The 15,712-nt window shown below is 41.9% G+C and overlaps 1 protein-coding gene and 1 pseudogene across 1 annotated transcript; one reads left to right on the top strand and one right to left on the bottom strand.

Moving 5' to 3' along the window:
- The first annotated feature begins 4,430 nt into the window (after nt 1-4,430).
- Nucleotides 4,431-14,516, top strand: METTL7A (methyltransferase like 7A). Its single transcript, XM_043563907.1, has 2 exons — nt 4,431-5,313; nt 12,928-14,516. Exons 1-2 carry the CDS (start codon nt 4,816-4,818, stop codon nt 13,162-13,164), a joined length of 735 nt encoding a protein of 244 aa, XP_043419842.1. The 5' UTR covers nt 4,431-4,815; the 3' UTR covers nt 13,165-14,516.
- LOC122473050 lies at nt 10,146-11,236 on the bottom strand (annotated as a pseudogene).
- Nucleotides 14,517-15,712: the final 1,196 nt, after the last annotated feature.

A 15,712-nucleotide genomic window follows, 5' to 3' on the forward strand; every position in this document is an offset into this window, starting at 1 on the left:
TAAGTCATACAGAAAAAGACAAATACTGTATGATCTCGCTTACATGTGGAATCCAGAAAACAAAACAGGGGCGCCTCGGTGGCTCAGTCGGTTAAGCATCCAACTTCGGCTCAGGTCATGATTTCATGCTTTCATGAGTTCAAGGCCTGCGCTGGGCTCTGTGCTCATGGAGCAGAGCCTGCTTGGGATTCTTTCTCCCTCTCTCCCTCTGCCCCTCCTTCACTCGTGCTGTCTCTGTCTCTCTCAAAAAAATAAAAAATAGGGGCACCTGGGTGGCTCAGTTGGTTAAGCATCTGACTTCAGCTCAGGTCATGATCTCACAGTCGGTGAGTTTAAGCCCGAATCAGACTTTGTGCTGACGGCTCAGAGCCTGGAGCCTGCTTCAGATTCTGTGTCTCCCTCTCTCTCTGCCCCTCCCCTGCTCACGCTGTCTCTCTCTCTTAAAAATAAACAAACATTTAAAAAAATTTTTTTAATGAAAAAAATGTATAAATTGGACTTTATCAAAATAAAAGACACAGCTAAGGCACTCTCTCAAAAATTAAAAAAAAATAAAAAACAAAAAACAAAACAAATGAACAAATAAAACAGAAAGAGATTCATAAATACAGAGAACAAACTGGTAGTTGCCAGAGGGGAGGGGCATCAGGGGATAGGCAAAATAGGTGAAGGGGATTAAGAGGTACAAACTGAACTGCAATAAAGTACGGATATGAAGTATACAGTGATATAAAGTATAGTGTAGGGAACAGAGTCAATAATATTATAATAATTTTGAATGGTGATGGACAGTAACTAACCACATTTATGGTGGTCAGCATTTTGTAATGCATATAAGTATTGAATGCCATGTTCTACACCTGAAAGCAATAGAATATTATATTATGTATATCAAGTAGCCTTCAATTAAAAAAGCCCTCTAGCTAAATTCACCAAAAAAAAAAGACACAAAATACCAGTATCATTTCTATAGATCCTACAGATATTAAAAGGATTATAAGAGAACATTGTGGCCAACTCTATACCAATAAATTCAACAACTTGGACTTTATAGGTGGCAAATTTCTGAAAGACACTTTACCAAAACAGACACAGAAAGAACTAGAAAATCTGAACAGTCCCAAATTTCCTAAAGAAATTACATTTTCCATTAAAAATTTACAATATGTATATTTCTATAATTTTAAAATTTCTAAATTTTATATAAAGACGCAAACGACCTAAAGAGTCAAAGCAGGGGCGCCTGGGTGGCGCAGTCGGTTGGGCGTCCGACTTCAGCCAGGTCACGATCTCGCGGTCCGGGAGTTCGAGCCCCGCGTCGGGCTCTGGGCTGATGGCTTGGAGCCTGGAGCCTGTTTCCGATTCTGTGTCTCCCTCTCTCTCTGCCCCTCCCCCGTTCATGCTCTGTCTCTCTCTGTCCCAGAAATAAATAAACGTTGAAAAAAAAAATTAAAAAAAAAAAAGAGTCAAAGCAATTTTGAGAAAGAAGAACAGAGTCAGAAAGCTTAAACTACTTGATTTCAAGATTTTCTATAAAGCTACAGTAATCCAAGCAGTGTGATCCTGACATATGGATGGATAGAGAGACAATAAAGCAGAATTCCCAGAAATAGACCCACACGTATAGATGACCAATATATTTTTAACAAAGTTGCCAAAATAATTCAACTGAAGAAAGGATAGTTTTTCAACAAATTGTGCTAGAGTAACTAGATATCCATATGGAAAAAATATTAACATTCATGCTATCTGAACTTATAAGGTTCTGTCAATTATATTTGAATAAAACTGGAAAAAGTTAACCTTGTCCTTTACCTTAAATATCATACATTAAAAAAAAAAACTTTAATTGAATCATAGACCTAGATATAAAATCTAAAACCTCAAAAGATGTAGAAAGAACATATAAGAGAAACTCTTTACAACCATAGACTAGGTGAGGGTTTCTTAGGGAAAAAATCAGGGATCATGAAAAAAAAATGTAGGGGCGCCTGGGGGCTTCAGTTTGTTAAGCATCCAACTCTTGATTTTGGCTCAGGTCATGATCTCACAGTTTGTGAGACTGAGCCCTGTGTGGGTCTCTGTGCTGACGGTGCAGAACCTGTTTGGGATTCTCTTTCTGCTACTCTTCCCATTCATGCATGCGCTCTCTCTCTCTCTCAAAATAAATAAATAAACATTAAAAAAAAGAAAAAATGTGGCGCGCCTGGGTGGCTCCGTCAGTTAACTGTCCGACTTCAGCTCAGGTCATGATATTACGGTGTGTGAGTTCAAGCCCCGTGTTGGGCTCTGTGCTGAAAGCTCTGAGCCTGCAGCCTGCTTCAGATCCTGTGTCTCTCTCTGTCCCTCTGCCCCTCCCCTGCTCATGCTGTCTCTCTCTCTTAAAAATAAACAAACATTAAAAAAATTTTTTTAATGAAAAAATGTATATAAATTGGACTTTATCAAAATAAAAGGCACAGCTAAGACAACATGGATGGACCTTGACGGCATTATTCTCAGCAAAATAAGCCAGTCACAGACAAATACCATATGATTGCACTCATCTGTGTAACCAAAAAACAAAAAAACAAAATCACCCCACAAAAAAGAAAAAAAATAACAAACACACAGATACAGAGAACAGATTGGTGGTTGGCAGAGGCAGGGGGAGCAGGGGAGAGGGGGCAAGATGGTGACACCATTAAGAGAATAAAAAGACCGGTCACAGACTGAGTGGGAAAAAGTCACCCATTTGATAAATGACATACTGAGAATATACAAAGAATTCTCCATCTTCAAGAAGAAAACAACCCAATTAAAAAAAATTTTTTTTAATGTTTTATTTATTTTTGAGACAGAGGGAGACAGAGCATGAACAGGGGAGGGGCAGAGAGAGAGGGAGACACAGACTCTGAAACAGGCTCCAGGCTCTGAGCTGTCAGCACAGAGCCCGACGTGGGGCTCGAACTCACGGACCGTAAGATCATGACATGAGCCGAAGTCGGATACTTAACCGACTGAGCCACCCAGGCGCCCCAGAAAATAACCCAATTTAAAAATGAGTGAAAGATCTGAACAGAGACCTTACCAAATAAGACCACAAATGGCAAATAGGTCCATTAAAAGATGCTCAACATCATTAATCATCAGGGAAATGCTAATTATAAGTACAAGGGGAGACTACTACAGACCTTTTAAAATGGCTAAAATAAAAAAAGACAATTACACCAAGTATTGGTCAGGATATGAAACAGCTAAATCTCTCGTACCCTTACAGTGGGAATATAAAATGGTATACCACTACGGAAAACAGTTTGGCAGTTTCTTAAAAAAAATATTTGCAAAAAAAAAAAAAGTGAAATATTTGCCTACCATGTGACCCATATATCCTACTCCTAAAAATTTATCCAAGAGAAATGAAAGCTTTTGTCCATACAAAGACCTGTATGCTGATACTCACATTAGCTCAATCTGTAACAGTCAAAAACAACCCAAATGTCCATCAGTAGGTGAACAGATAAACAAACTGTTATACATCCATACAATGGAATACTACTAAGGGACAAAATCAATGGATTCATGCAACAATGTTGCTGACTTTCAAAATAATTATGCTGAGTAAAAGAAGTCAGACAAAAAAGCACATTATGCCTGATTCCATTTATACAAAATTCTAGGAAATGCATAACTCGTCTCTAGTGACAAAAAACTGATGAGTGGTTGCCTTGGGATGGGGAGGGCAGGAGGGAAGGATCACAAAGGGGCAAGAGGAAACTTTCGGAGGTGATGACTAAAGTGATGGTGTCACAGGTATGTACCTAGGTCAGAACTTACCAGACTGTACACTTTATATAGTTTATTGTATGTCAATTCCACCTCAAGAAAGCTGCTAAATATGGAAGAGATATATTTATATAGAGGATCACAAATAATGAATCAACAGAACACTCCCTGTATCCATCACCCAATTTAAAAAAGTAAACGTTACCATAATTTTTGAAAATTTCTGTGTTCCCCGACCCACCCGAAAGCCAAGGCTTTCTTGTTAAAAACAGATGAATGCTTGAAACTACTTTCTGTATACTTTAGGGTTTTAGGTTCCCCAACACGAATATTCTGGGGGCTATTTTTATCTAAATTTAGCTGAGACGGAGCAGTCATGCACAATTTGAAGTTGAAACTTGTCCTTTAAAAAATGGGAGGCCCAGAACTGTGACTCAAAAATAATCCTGTTGAGTTATGAACGTCTGAGAGCCTCGATCCAGAATGCGAAAGGGGGGAAACTCTCGTTAACTGTGGTCAGGCAAGCGTGTCTTCTCATTTCCTCTTTTTAAAAACAGGGCTGGGGGAGGAGAGGGACCAAAGGGTGACAGGAGGCGGTCACTTGGCAGCAGCCTCCTAGTACGGTTTAGCCAGGCTCCACCCACGGGTTCTGTTTTCTTTGCAGATGTCATTGGAGGACCCGGATGGGGTGTGTCCGAGAGCAGCGTGCATATAAAACTCCAGCAGGAAACCAGCGCTAGTTTCCAAACCCAGAGAAGGAGAAGCAGCAATAGCTCTGGAAGAAGGGACTGTAATCAACTTTCCTTCTAAGGAGAAGCTGGGAAATTTCTCACTTTGCTTCATGAAAACGAAGCTGAATCTTTTGCCCAGTGCCTATTAATTAGGTGAAATGGGCCTCTCGCCAACAATTTGACTTGAGCTGTGTCTCTCTAGCCCGGCCAGTTCTTCTTTCCTCCGCAGCGGATTGGCTCTGGCTAGAAGCCTACCTCCTGCAATAAAGGAGTCTGGTTGCTGGGTCGCTAACCCGTTGATCCTTTTCTCTTGTTGGTGATGGCGCTTATCATCTTTACCCTCCGGCTGGCCATCGGCATCCTGCTATTTCCCATGTTCCTGCTGAACCTTCTGGGCTTGTGGAACCAGATATGCAAAAAATGGTTCCCCTACTTCTTGCGGAGGTTCACCGTGATGTACAACGAACAGATGGCGAGCAAGAAGCGCGAGCTCTTCAGCAACCTGCCGGAGTTTGCGGGCCCCTCCGGGAAGCTCTCTCTGCTGGAAGTGGGCTGCGGCACCGGGGCCAACTTCAAGTTCTACCCGGCTGGATGCAGGGTGACTTGTATCGACCCCAACCCCAACTTTGAGAAGTTCTTGATCAAGAGCGTCGCGGAGAACCGACACCTGCAGTTCGAGCGCTTCGTGGTGGCTGCGGGGGAGAACATGCAGCAGGTGGCCGATGGCTCCATGGATGTGGTGGTCTGCACCCTGGTCCTGTGCTCCGTGCAGAACCCGGAGCAGATCCTCCAGGAGGTGTGCCGAGTGCTGAGGCCGGTGAGTGAGGTGGTGCAAGGGGGACTGGTTAGTGGCAACCACTATCCCCAAGGGTAGTTAGTTCTATCAATTTCAGGTGGATCGGACGTTCAAACATAAAAAGGGCAACTTGGAGAGAAGGCACTGTTGAATTTTGTAGAATCTTAGAGTTGGGAAGAAGCTATAAAGGGCAAGACTGATTCTGAATACACAAAAAGTGTAAAACTTCGACAGAGGAAAAAAAATACTATAAACACAGTACAAAAACAAAGAAGTATTTGCCAGGGATGATAGACAAAAAAGGTTAACTTCCTTCATATTAAAAGACATTACAGGGGCGCCTGGGTGGCGCAGTCGGTTGAGCGTCCGACTTCAGCCAGGTCACGATCTCGCGGTCCGTGAGTTCGAGCCCCGCGTCAGGCTCTGGGCTGATGGCTCAGAGCCTGGAGCCTGTTTCCGATTCTGTGTCTCCCTCTCTCTCTGCCCCTCCCCCGTTCATGCTCTGTCTCTCTCTGTCCCAAAAATAAGTAAACGTTGGAAAAAAAAAAAAAGACATTACAAATCAAAAGATCAGTAGGATTTTTTTTTTAAACAATAAGAAAAACACAAGAGAAAAATAGGCAAACAGCAGGAATGGAAATATAAATAAAAATAGCCAATTATACGCCGGGGGCCTGGGTGGCCCAGTTGGTTGAGCTTCACCTTGATTTCTGCTCAGGTCATGATCTGACAGTCAGTGAAATGGAGCCCTGAGAAGGGCTCCATGCTGACAGTGGGGAGCCTGCTTGGGATTCTCTCTCTCTCTCTCTCTCTCTCTCTCTCTCTCTGCCCCCTCCACCCCCCCCCCACTCTCTCTCAAAATAAATAAATAATTTTTTTAAAATAGCCAATTATGTGATAAAAATGCTCAACCTTACACACAATTAAAGAACAAAATAAAGCCAGATACCATTTTTACCTATTAATACACTATCAGAGGCTTTTAAGGCCAATATGGTATTATGGTTTTGGGAGGCAGGACATCTTCCTTTACATTGGAGGAAGTGCCCTCTTTCGAGGGTAATTTGATAATATCAAAATTTATCAAAATATCAAAAGGTGCACAGAGTCTTTTCTCCACTAATTTATCCCATAGTTATACTGCACAAATATGCAAAAACGTGGCCATATGCAAAGATATTGGTTAGAGTATTTATAATAGTATAAATTGGAAATAGCCTACATGTCCATTGACAGGAGGCCATTCAAGTAAACGGTCACAGAGTATAGAAGAATTCTGTGCAGTTGTTAAAAAGAACAAGGAAGGGTTACCTATGTTGATATGGAAAAAATCCCTAAGAGATCATGTTAAATGAAAAAAAGCAATCAAAGCATAGACAATTAGGTAGAGTATAAGTGCATGGGATATACATATGTATGTATGTGTATATACACACACACACACATATACATACACATATATATGTGTGGGATATACATATATGTATATGTATATATATGTATACACACATACATAGACACATATATGCATATGTATATATGTTAAAGTGTGGGATATACATATATATGTATGTATATATATGTATACACACATATATGTACACATATATATGCATGTGTATATATGTTAAAGGAAATGACAGACAAAAAACTATTAACAATGGTTACCTCTTGGGAATGGGATTGGATGCAGGGGAAGAATCACTTTTTTTTAAATTTTATTTTTTATTTTTTAAAATTTATATCCAAATTAGTTAGCATATAGTGCAACAATGATTTCAGGAGTAGATTCCTTAGTGCCCCTGACCCATTTAGCCCATCCCCCCTCCCAGAACCCCTCCAGCAACCCTCAGTTTGTTCTCCATATTTATGAGTCTCTTCTGTTTTGTCCCCCTCCCTGTTTTTATATTCTTTTTGTTTCCCTTCCCTTATGTTCATCTGTTTTGTCTCATAAAGTCCTCATATGAGTGAAGTCATATGATTTTTGTCTTTCTCTAATTTCACTTAGCATAATACCCTCCAGTTCCATCCACGTTGTTGCAAATGGCAAGATTTCATTCTTTTTGATTAGTGAGTAATACTCCATTGTATAATTATACCACATCTTCTTTATCCATTCATCCATCGACGGACATTTGGGCTCTTTCCATACTTTGGCTATTGTTGATAGCGCTGCTATAAACATGGGGGTGCGTGTGTCCGTTCAAAACAGCACAAGTGTATCCTTTGGATAAATGCCTAGTAGTGCAATTGCTGGGTCATAGGGTAGTTCTGTTTTTAGTTTTTTGAGGAACCTCCATACTGTTTCCCAGAGTGGCCGCACCAGTTTGCATTCCCATACTTTTCATTTTATATCTTTTGGTATTGTTTGGAATTCTTTATACTTGCATGTAATTTTTACCTATTACCTTTATTATTTTTTAATAGTTTTATTCTAAACATAGCTGAACATAGATAAAGTATGGATGTCTCAACATTTGAATTCACTGCTCTAGTAGAACAGGATGCTCTGTAATCCCCAGTTTTATTTTCTAGTAGAGAAAAGTTCCTCAGGAAGAAAAGGACTTGAGATGGAGTTTACAGGCAATGATATAATTCTGTCTTTGGTTCAAGGATAGGCCGACATCAAAGTAGTAAATGAAAAGGTTCTGCCTCTCGTACCCAAATGCTGGGTTTTTGTGTCCTGAGACTGGGCACTAACTGGGCAATGTTAGCAAATGTTTTGCTTACAGTGTTATCCCTACAAAACAAGTAATTCTGACCCCTGTTTTAATAGCACTCTTAAGGAGATCACATTCTTTCTTTGTAGCCTTCTAGTCTCTACTGAATAGAACCAGGAGCTTTATTACATTGTCATTTAGCCTTCACAACAGTCCTTTAAAGCAGATACTGTCTTCATGTTGTTTTGAGGAAACAGCCTCAGAGAGGTTAAGAAACTTGCCCAAGGTTACACAGCTAGTAGGTCTCACTTCCTTTTATTTATTATTTATTATTTTTGTTTGTTTGTTTGTTTGTTTGTTTGTTTAGAGACAGAGAGAGAGACAGAGAGAGACAGAGTGTGAGTGCGTTGGGGGGCAGAGGGTTTCTAAATCTAAATATCTAGCCCAGATCTTTCTTCTAACCCCAAATCTGCGTAGCCAGCTGTCTATTCAATAGTCACCTGAATGGGGGACAGGCATCTATCTCTAGCTTAAACCTGTGTGACCCTTGGGGTAACACTGGCCTCCGTGGGTCTCCTCCTTTCTCTCCTGCTCTAGTCTATGGATTTTTTTTTTTTTTTTACCCAATCAGGAAATTCCAAGTTTTCCATTCCTGAACTTATACTTACATTCCTGTCTTATACTTACCCACAGAAATGGGAAACTCCCACCTCTAAGCTCTCTGCTTGGGATAGGCAAGATTAGGGTAGATAGAAGAGGCTAAGAAGAGTGTGGCCGTCACCACAGGTTTTGGAGGGGATTTGGAGGTCCCTTTCCCCTTACTTCCCAAAGAGGTAGATAGGTAGGAGACTTCTGAAATCCCCCTGATAGTCTATACCCTCCACTGTGTCTATACTTCACCTACATCTATAGGGCTGCCCTAGATGAAAGCAGCAGTTGCTAATTCCTACATGACACTGACTTACGTATCACATCCACCGAATAAAATACCTAATGACACAATGGTACTGTGACTTCAATAATGCTTTTGATGCTTCAGCGTTTTATTATTATTATTAATTATTATTTTTTATATATTATTATATATTATATATGCAATATATTATATGTTATTTATATTAATATTATATATAATATTATTTATTATAATTTATTGTTTATTATTATTTTTGAAAAAGACACATTTATTCAGTGTCATGATGAGACTATTACATTTAGCAATCAACAGCAGGGGTGCAAAAAAAAAAAAATCTACACTAAAACCCTTTGTTGGGAGGCTCCCGGGTGGCTCCGTCGGTTAAGTGTCGACTTCGGCTCAGGTCATGATCTCATGCTTTGTGGCTTCGAGCCCCGCATCAGGCTCTGTGCAGATAGCTCAGAGCCTGGAGCCTGCTTCAGCTGCTGTGTCTCCCTTTCTCTCCACCCCTCCCCTGCTTGCACTCTGTCTCCTTCCCTCTCTCAAAAATAAACAAACACTTAAAAAAAAATTTAAAAAAACCCAAACCTTTGTTGGAATGCTTTATGCTTTCCATAGAACAGAAACTAAAATACCCTGTTATACAATTAGTCACAAAGACAGTCCTCGAGTTTTTTGCCCATACACATGAGTATTGTCTAAAACGTGTCTTCTTTGTAGCAGCTAGGCCCTGCCACCCCTGTGCTTGGCTGAGTTCACAAATCTGTTGGAACCTGTAGCTTCCCTGTCACTTCTCTGACTCTTCTCTCCTGCTAAGCTTTGTTTTCTGGTAGCAATTAAAACCTAAAACCGGCTGACTTCAGCTCAGGTCATGATCTCACAGTTTGTGAGTTGGAGCCCTGCATCGGGCTCTGTGCTGACAGTCTGGAGTCTGCTTCAGATTCTGTGTCCCCCCCCCCCCCCCACTCCTCTCCTGCTCATTCTCTCTCTCTCTCAAAGAATAAACATTAAAAATATTTTTTTAGGGGCGCCTGGGTGTCTCAATCGGTTAAGCGGCCGACTTTGGCTCAGGTCACGATCTCTCTGTCCTTGAGTTCGAGCCCCGCGTCGGGCTCTGTGCTGACAGCTCAGAGCCTGGAGCCTGTTTCAGATTCTGTGTCTCCCTCTCTCTGACCCTCCCCTGTTCATGCTCTGTCTCTCCCTGTCTCAAAAATAAATAAACATTAAAAAAAATTAAAAAATAAATAAATAAAATAAAAATATTTTTTTAAACCTCTGCCACTGCCATAGCTGCTGCTGCTGCAACCACCATAGCCACGCTGGGTTTGTGGTTTGGCAGAGTACTGGCCTCCACCACCGAGGGGCCAGAGCTTCCGCCCCCCCAAATTGCCTCCTTTCATGGGTCTAAAGTTTGAAGATTGGCCGTTGTAACTGTCAAAATCATTATAGCTTCCGCCACCTCCACAGTTGCTTCCATCATTACCAAATCCATGACAGCCATCCCCACTGCCACCGTATCCATTGCCACCTCGACTGCCACCAAAGCCACCTTGCCCACTGCAGTTTCCTCCACGACCAAAGTTGTCATTCCCGCCAAAACCACCCCCGTGACCACCACCGAAGTTTCCAGAACCACCTCGACCTCTTTGGCTGGATGCAGCACTGGCCATCTCTTGCTGAGATATGGCTCTTCTGACTTCAAAGTTGTGGCCGTTCACAGTCTGGTATTTTCGAATGACAATCTTGTCTACAGAGTCACGGTCATCAAACGTCACACAAGCAAAGCCTCTCTTTCTGCCACCGCCTCGGTCAGTCATGATTTCAATCACTTCAGTTTTCCCCTACTATTCAAAATAATCTCTCAGGTGATGTTGTTCAATGTCTTCTTTAATGCCACCGACCAAAATCTTTATCACGGTTAAGTGCGCACCAGGTCTCTAAGAATCTTCTCTCTCTCTCTTTGGTTCCACAACTCTCCCATCCACCTTGTGTGGCCTTGCATTCACGGTTGCATCCACCTCCTCCACAGTGGCATAGTTGACAAACCCAAAGCCTCTGGAGCGTTTGGTGTTTGGGTCTCTCATTACCATACAGCCCGTGAGCATTCCCCATCTGGCTCCTCAGATGCTCATCGGTTGTTTCAAAGCTCAAACCTCCAATGAAAAGCTTCTGTAGCTGTTCAGGCTCTTTAGTAGATTCTGACTTAGACATGATGGCTGGGGGAGGGGAGACTTTCACGATGCTGACTTGGCGGTGTCCACGGGCTGATGCTTCAGTATTTTAATTCATCATATCATTTACATCCTTGTGACAATGGTACAAAAGTGTAAGATATGCTTATTCAGTCTCAGGCAACGCTGGGTGTGGATTCAGACTCTCCCACAGGTTTGCAAAACAGAACCCAAGAGCAATTCTCAGATGAAGTAAAAAAAAAAAATTTTGTATGTATGTATGTATGTAAAGTTTATTTATTTTGAGAGAGGAGGGGAGGGACAGAGAGAGACAGAGACAGAGAATCCCAAGCAGGCACCATGCTGTCAGCATGGAGCCCCATGCAGGGCTCGATCCCACTAACTGTGAGATCCTGATCTGAGCCAAAATCAAGAGTTGGGCTGACTGAGCCACCCAGGCACCCCCAAATTTTTTTTTTTTTTTTAAATTTTTTTTTCAATGTTTATTTATTTTTGGGACAGAGAGAGACAGAGCATGAACGGGGGAGGGGCAGATAGAGAGGGAGACACAGAGTCGGAAACAGGCTCCAGGCTCTGAGCCATCAGCCCAGAGCCCGACGCGGGGCTCGAACTCACGGACCGCGAGATCGTGACCTGGCTGAAGTCGGACGCTTAACCGACTGCGCCACCCAGGCGCCCCCCAAATTTTTGTTTTTAAATAAAAGTAGAAGTTAAAAAAAATGTGCCATTAAAAGGCAAACAACAAACTGGGGGAGACATTTGTAGTATATGTTGCCTTATCATACTAAATGCCCCCACTAAGCAGTAAGAAAAACCCAACACCCTACTAGAAAACTGATGAAGGACATAACAGACAAATCGGAAGAGAAGAAATCCAAATCGCCAATAAGGTTTAGCGAAAGATGTTATCTATATTAAGGATATTAAAGATGTACACATTATTGAAAATGAAATACCATTTTACCCATCAGCTTGCCATGGATACAGAGGAAAAAAGGATTGAGAAGAGTTTATTGGAAATGGACACTCATATGCATTGCTAGTATGAATGTAAACTTGCTATGACTCTTCCGTAGGGCAATTTGACCACCTGTACCAACAGTTTAAGAAGGCACAGACTTTGGACTCAGCAGTTCCACTTTTTAGCAAGTTATTTTTTTGGAAATAATTAGAGGTTGTCACAGAGATGTACGGACAAGGCTATTCACTGCGATAGTATTTATAATGATGAAAAACTGGAAATAACTTCAATGAGAATGGTTAAAGGAGACATGGTACCTTCAGTGGTGTGAAATGTTGTGTGAAAAGTTTTTAAATCATGTTTCAGGATAATATTCGAATACATAAACAAAGCAGGTTACAAAAGAGAATGTACATTCTAATCCTAGTTTTAGGGAAAAAATAGATATTCACATAACATGAATTTTAACGTTTGACAGAGAGTGCTCATGCACAGGAGGGGGGGAGAGAGAGAGAGAGAGAGAGAGAGAGAGAGAGAGAGAGAGAATCCCAAGCAGACTCCTTGCTGTCAGCACAGAGCCCAACGTGGGGCTCAATCCCACTAATCGTGAGCTCGTGACCTGAGCCAAAACCAAGAGTCGAACGCTTAACTGACTGAGCCACCCAGGCGCCCCTATATGATCAGAAAATATGTGTTAATTGCCTGAAATTGGCAGCTCTGTATAAAATTTGACAGAAGGTGAGACTATTGGCCAAAATGGTGCCTTAGCAGGTTTTAATTTATCCATGCCTTTTCGTGAAGTTAGCCTCTGGGGCCACTGAAATCGAAGCTTCTTCAGTCATCTTATAAACCTGTTCTGACAAAACCAATATGCGGGGTTTGTTTGTTTGTTTGTTTGTTTCTCAGGGAGGGGCTTTCTATTTCCTGGAGCATGTAGTCGCTGAGAGCTCAACTTGGAATTACTTCTGGCAACAAGTCCTGGATCCTGCATGGTACCTGCTGTTTGATGGGTGCAACCTGACCAGAGAGAGCTGGAAGGCCCTGGAACGGGCGCGCTTCTCTAAACTTGAGCTGCAGCACCTCCAGGCGCCGCTGCCCGTGGAGCTGGTGCGCCCTCACATCTGTGGATATGCTGTGAAATAGCAGGAGCGGGGGGCGGAGAGCTGCCTGGCTCAGATGGCTTAAGGCTACAGTTTTACTTACACTCACAATACTAATTGGGAGAAAGGAAACCTTTTTTTTTTTTTTTTTTTAAGTAAAGTTGAATTTCATCCCTAGAAGTTTATGTGATAACCCGTTTAGCCATTTTCTGTTGGCTCCCAGAGGATCAAAACCAAAGCAAACGCAAAACAGGACTCTCCCTTAAAAGGAAACACTGGGCTTTCATAATTGAAGTTTACCATTATCCCCAAACTTAAGTCTGTAACTTCAAAATCCTCCCAGCCGTCTTTTTTGTCTTTTAATATCATAGATTTTTATAATTTTTCATGTTTTATTTCTGAGAGAGAGCGAGCACAAGTAGGGGAGGGCAGAGAGGAGGAGGCAGGATCTGAGGCAGGCTCTGTGCTGAGAGCAGAGAAGCCAACGTGGGGCTTGAACTCACGAACCATGAGATCATGACCTGAGCGCAAGTCAGACGCTTAACCGGCTGAGCCACCCAGGCACCCCACAACTTACATGGTTACCTGACGGATTTTAATTGTACCTGCTTTTTGAGAGCTTGGTGCTAATAAGCCGTCAAATCACTCAAAAGAAGACTTTGAAAGGGGAGACGTGACAAGATCTTAATAACTCGCAAATTGAATAAAGAAATCCTACCCAGGCGAAAATCCTAATCTGAACAGCCCAGATTTTTTCAGAAAGAAAGCTGAATGCATGTGTTGTTCTTAGGATCTCGGGGCTGGTTTTCAAAATTAATGGACCAGGATGCCACACCTAGTTCTGCCCAGCTTTACTGTGTTTTCTCCAGTATTCCACCCACATTTGTTTTCCTGCATTCCAGTCTTCAACTCTTAAGGTGAAGAGTGTGCTTGACCCGTTAGTATGTCCATAAAAATAGTTGAGATACTTAAGGTTCTTGACTCCATTTTCCTGATTATGTGGCATATACTTTGCTGGATGTCTTAAATTGTAGGCAAGGAAAAGGGCCACTGTAATTAGGAAAACCTTGGGTAATTAGGCATATTTTGTAAGAACCCCTATAACCCAGGCAATCTGTGAATCTGTCAAGAAGTAGACACATATTTTGGAGATAATTCTGACCAAATGTCCCCTCTTGTCCCAAGATGATTTCTTTGTTCCTTGCCACTCTGGGAACCTCTGAAGTGTTAGGTTGGTCAGAGGGCTTAAGAATAGCGTTTTCAGCAATGGTCTGTATGTATTTTAATAAATTTAGTATATTTTCTGAGATGACTTTACAAAAGGACTATTTTAATTATCAAATCAATATGTTCATATAGATTTTAGGAATGGAAATAAATGGTTTATGTCTTTGCTGGCTTGGCTTCATTTTTTTCTTTTTTTTTTTTAATGTCTGGAAGAGGAAAATTAAGCTATTTGAACATACAGATTTATGTTTCTAGAGCCAGGTAATTGCTTACAGAAAGCAGAGGGAGGATCAGAATGGATTTTGAAAAGTTCAAGTCCAAAGACCTCCACTTGTAACCTTCATAAAGCAAAAAGGAAGGAAACATAACGATTCTAACTCTCTTGAACATGAAGACAGTTACTGTTATGGTGAGGTTAGGATAGTTACCTAAGGCCTTCTGAGCTCTAGAACAGGGATCTCCTCCCTCTGTTGTCGCTCCAAAGTAGGGACCTCCTTAACCACCCCACTTCACTATCGGTTAAGGTAGTCCAGTGCTTGAGAAATATGAAAAACCACAGGTTGACATGCTGAAATGTTATCAGCATGTTGAAAAGGAATGCCATATAGCACAATGTACTAGGTACATTCTTATCAATTCCCTCTTGTCTGAGTGGTGTGGCAAAGTTGATCCTTTCTGTGGAGAAATAAATAAAGTTTCTTACATTCCACGAGTTCCCGAGCAAGTCTAAGAAGCCCTAATTCCCGAAACTACAAGACCTGTCTTGACATCATGGCTGCCATAGCACCTCCCCACTGCTTTCCTCCACAAGCCAGAAGACACACGTTTGTGGTCATTCCGACAGCCTGTGGAAGTGACCTAAGCCCGTGCAAAATGGAAACCAGAAAAGGTAAAACGGGTCCAATGTCTTTTGGGTCCTGTGTTGGTTAGGATTCCTTCGATTGCAAGTGACGTGACTGTTCAACCACAAAAAGGCATAAGCAGAAGAAAGACCTTCAGACTCAAATTAGTGAAAAGCACAGGGGCAGAAAGCCTCCCGCACAGCTTGAGCAGGGCTCAGCTGATGTGATCAGATGTCACATCTGCCCTTCCTGACTGCCCTACCAGGTGGTGAGTCTGTGGAAGTGGTGCCAATCTTCATGCTTCCCCGGGGCCAAGGCCAGTTGGAAAGATCAAAGCTATTTTGCAAATGCTCCACCCAACTTCTGCACTGAGTCTCAGCTGGCTCTTGTTGACTATCTGGGGTCACAAGTCCATCCCCGAACCAGTCATAATGTTTAGACCAAATGGATTAGGCTGATTTGGCTCAAGTAAAGGTCACAGTGCTTCATCCCCGGGGCTGAGCACACCCAGACCCTTGTGAA

The sequence above is a fragment of the Prionailurus bengalensis genome, chromosome B4, assembly GCF_016509475.1.
Source record: "Prionailurus bengalensis isolate Pbe53 chromosome B4, Fcat_Pben_1.1_paternal_pri, whole genome shotgun sequence".
Taxonomy (NCBI): Eukaryota; Metazoa; Chordata; class Mammalia; order Carnivora; family Felidae; genus Prionailurus; species Prionailurus bengalensis.

Excerpts from the sequence above, each read along its gene's own strand:
- METTL7A (XM_043563907.1), top strand. The coding sequence starts at position 4,816 with ATGGCGCTTATCATCTTTACCCTCCGGCTGGCCATCGGCATCCTGCTA. Across the intron at positions 5,314-12,927 it reads TGTGCCGAGTGCTGAGGCCG|GGAGGGGCTTTCTATTTCCT; the intron begins GTGAGTGAGGTG and ends TTTGTTTCTCAG.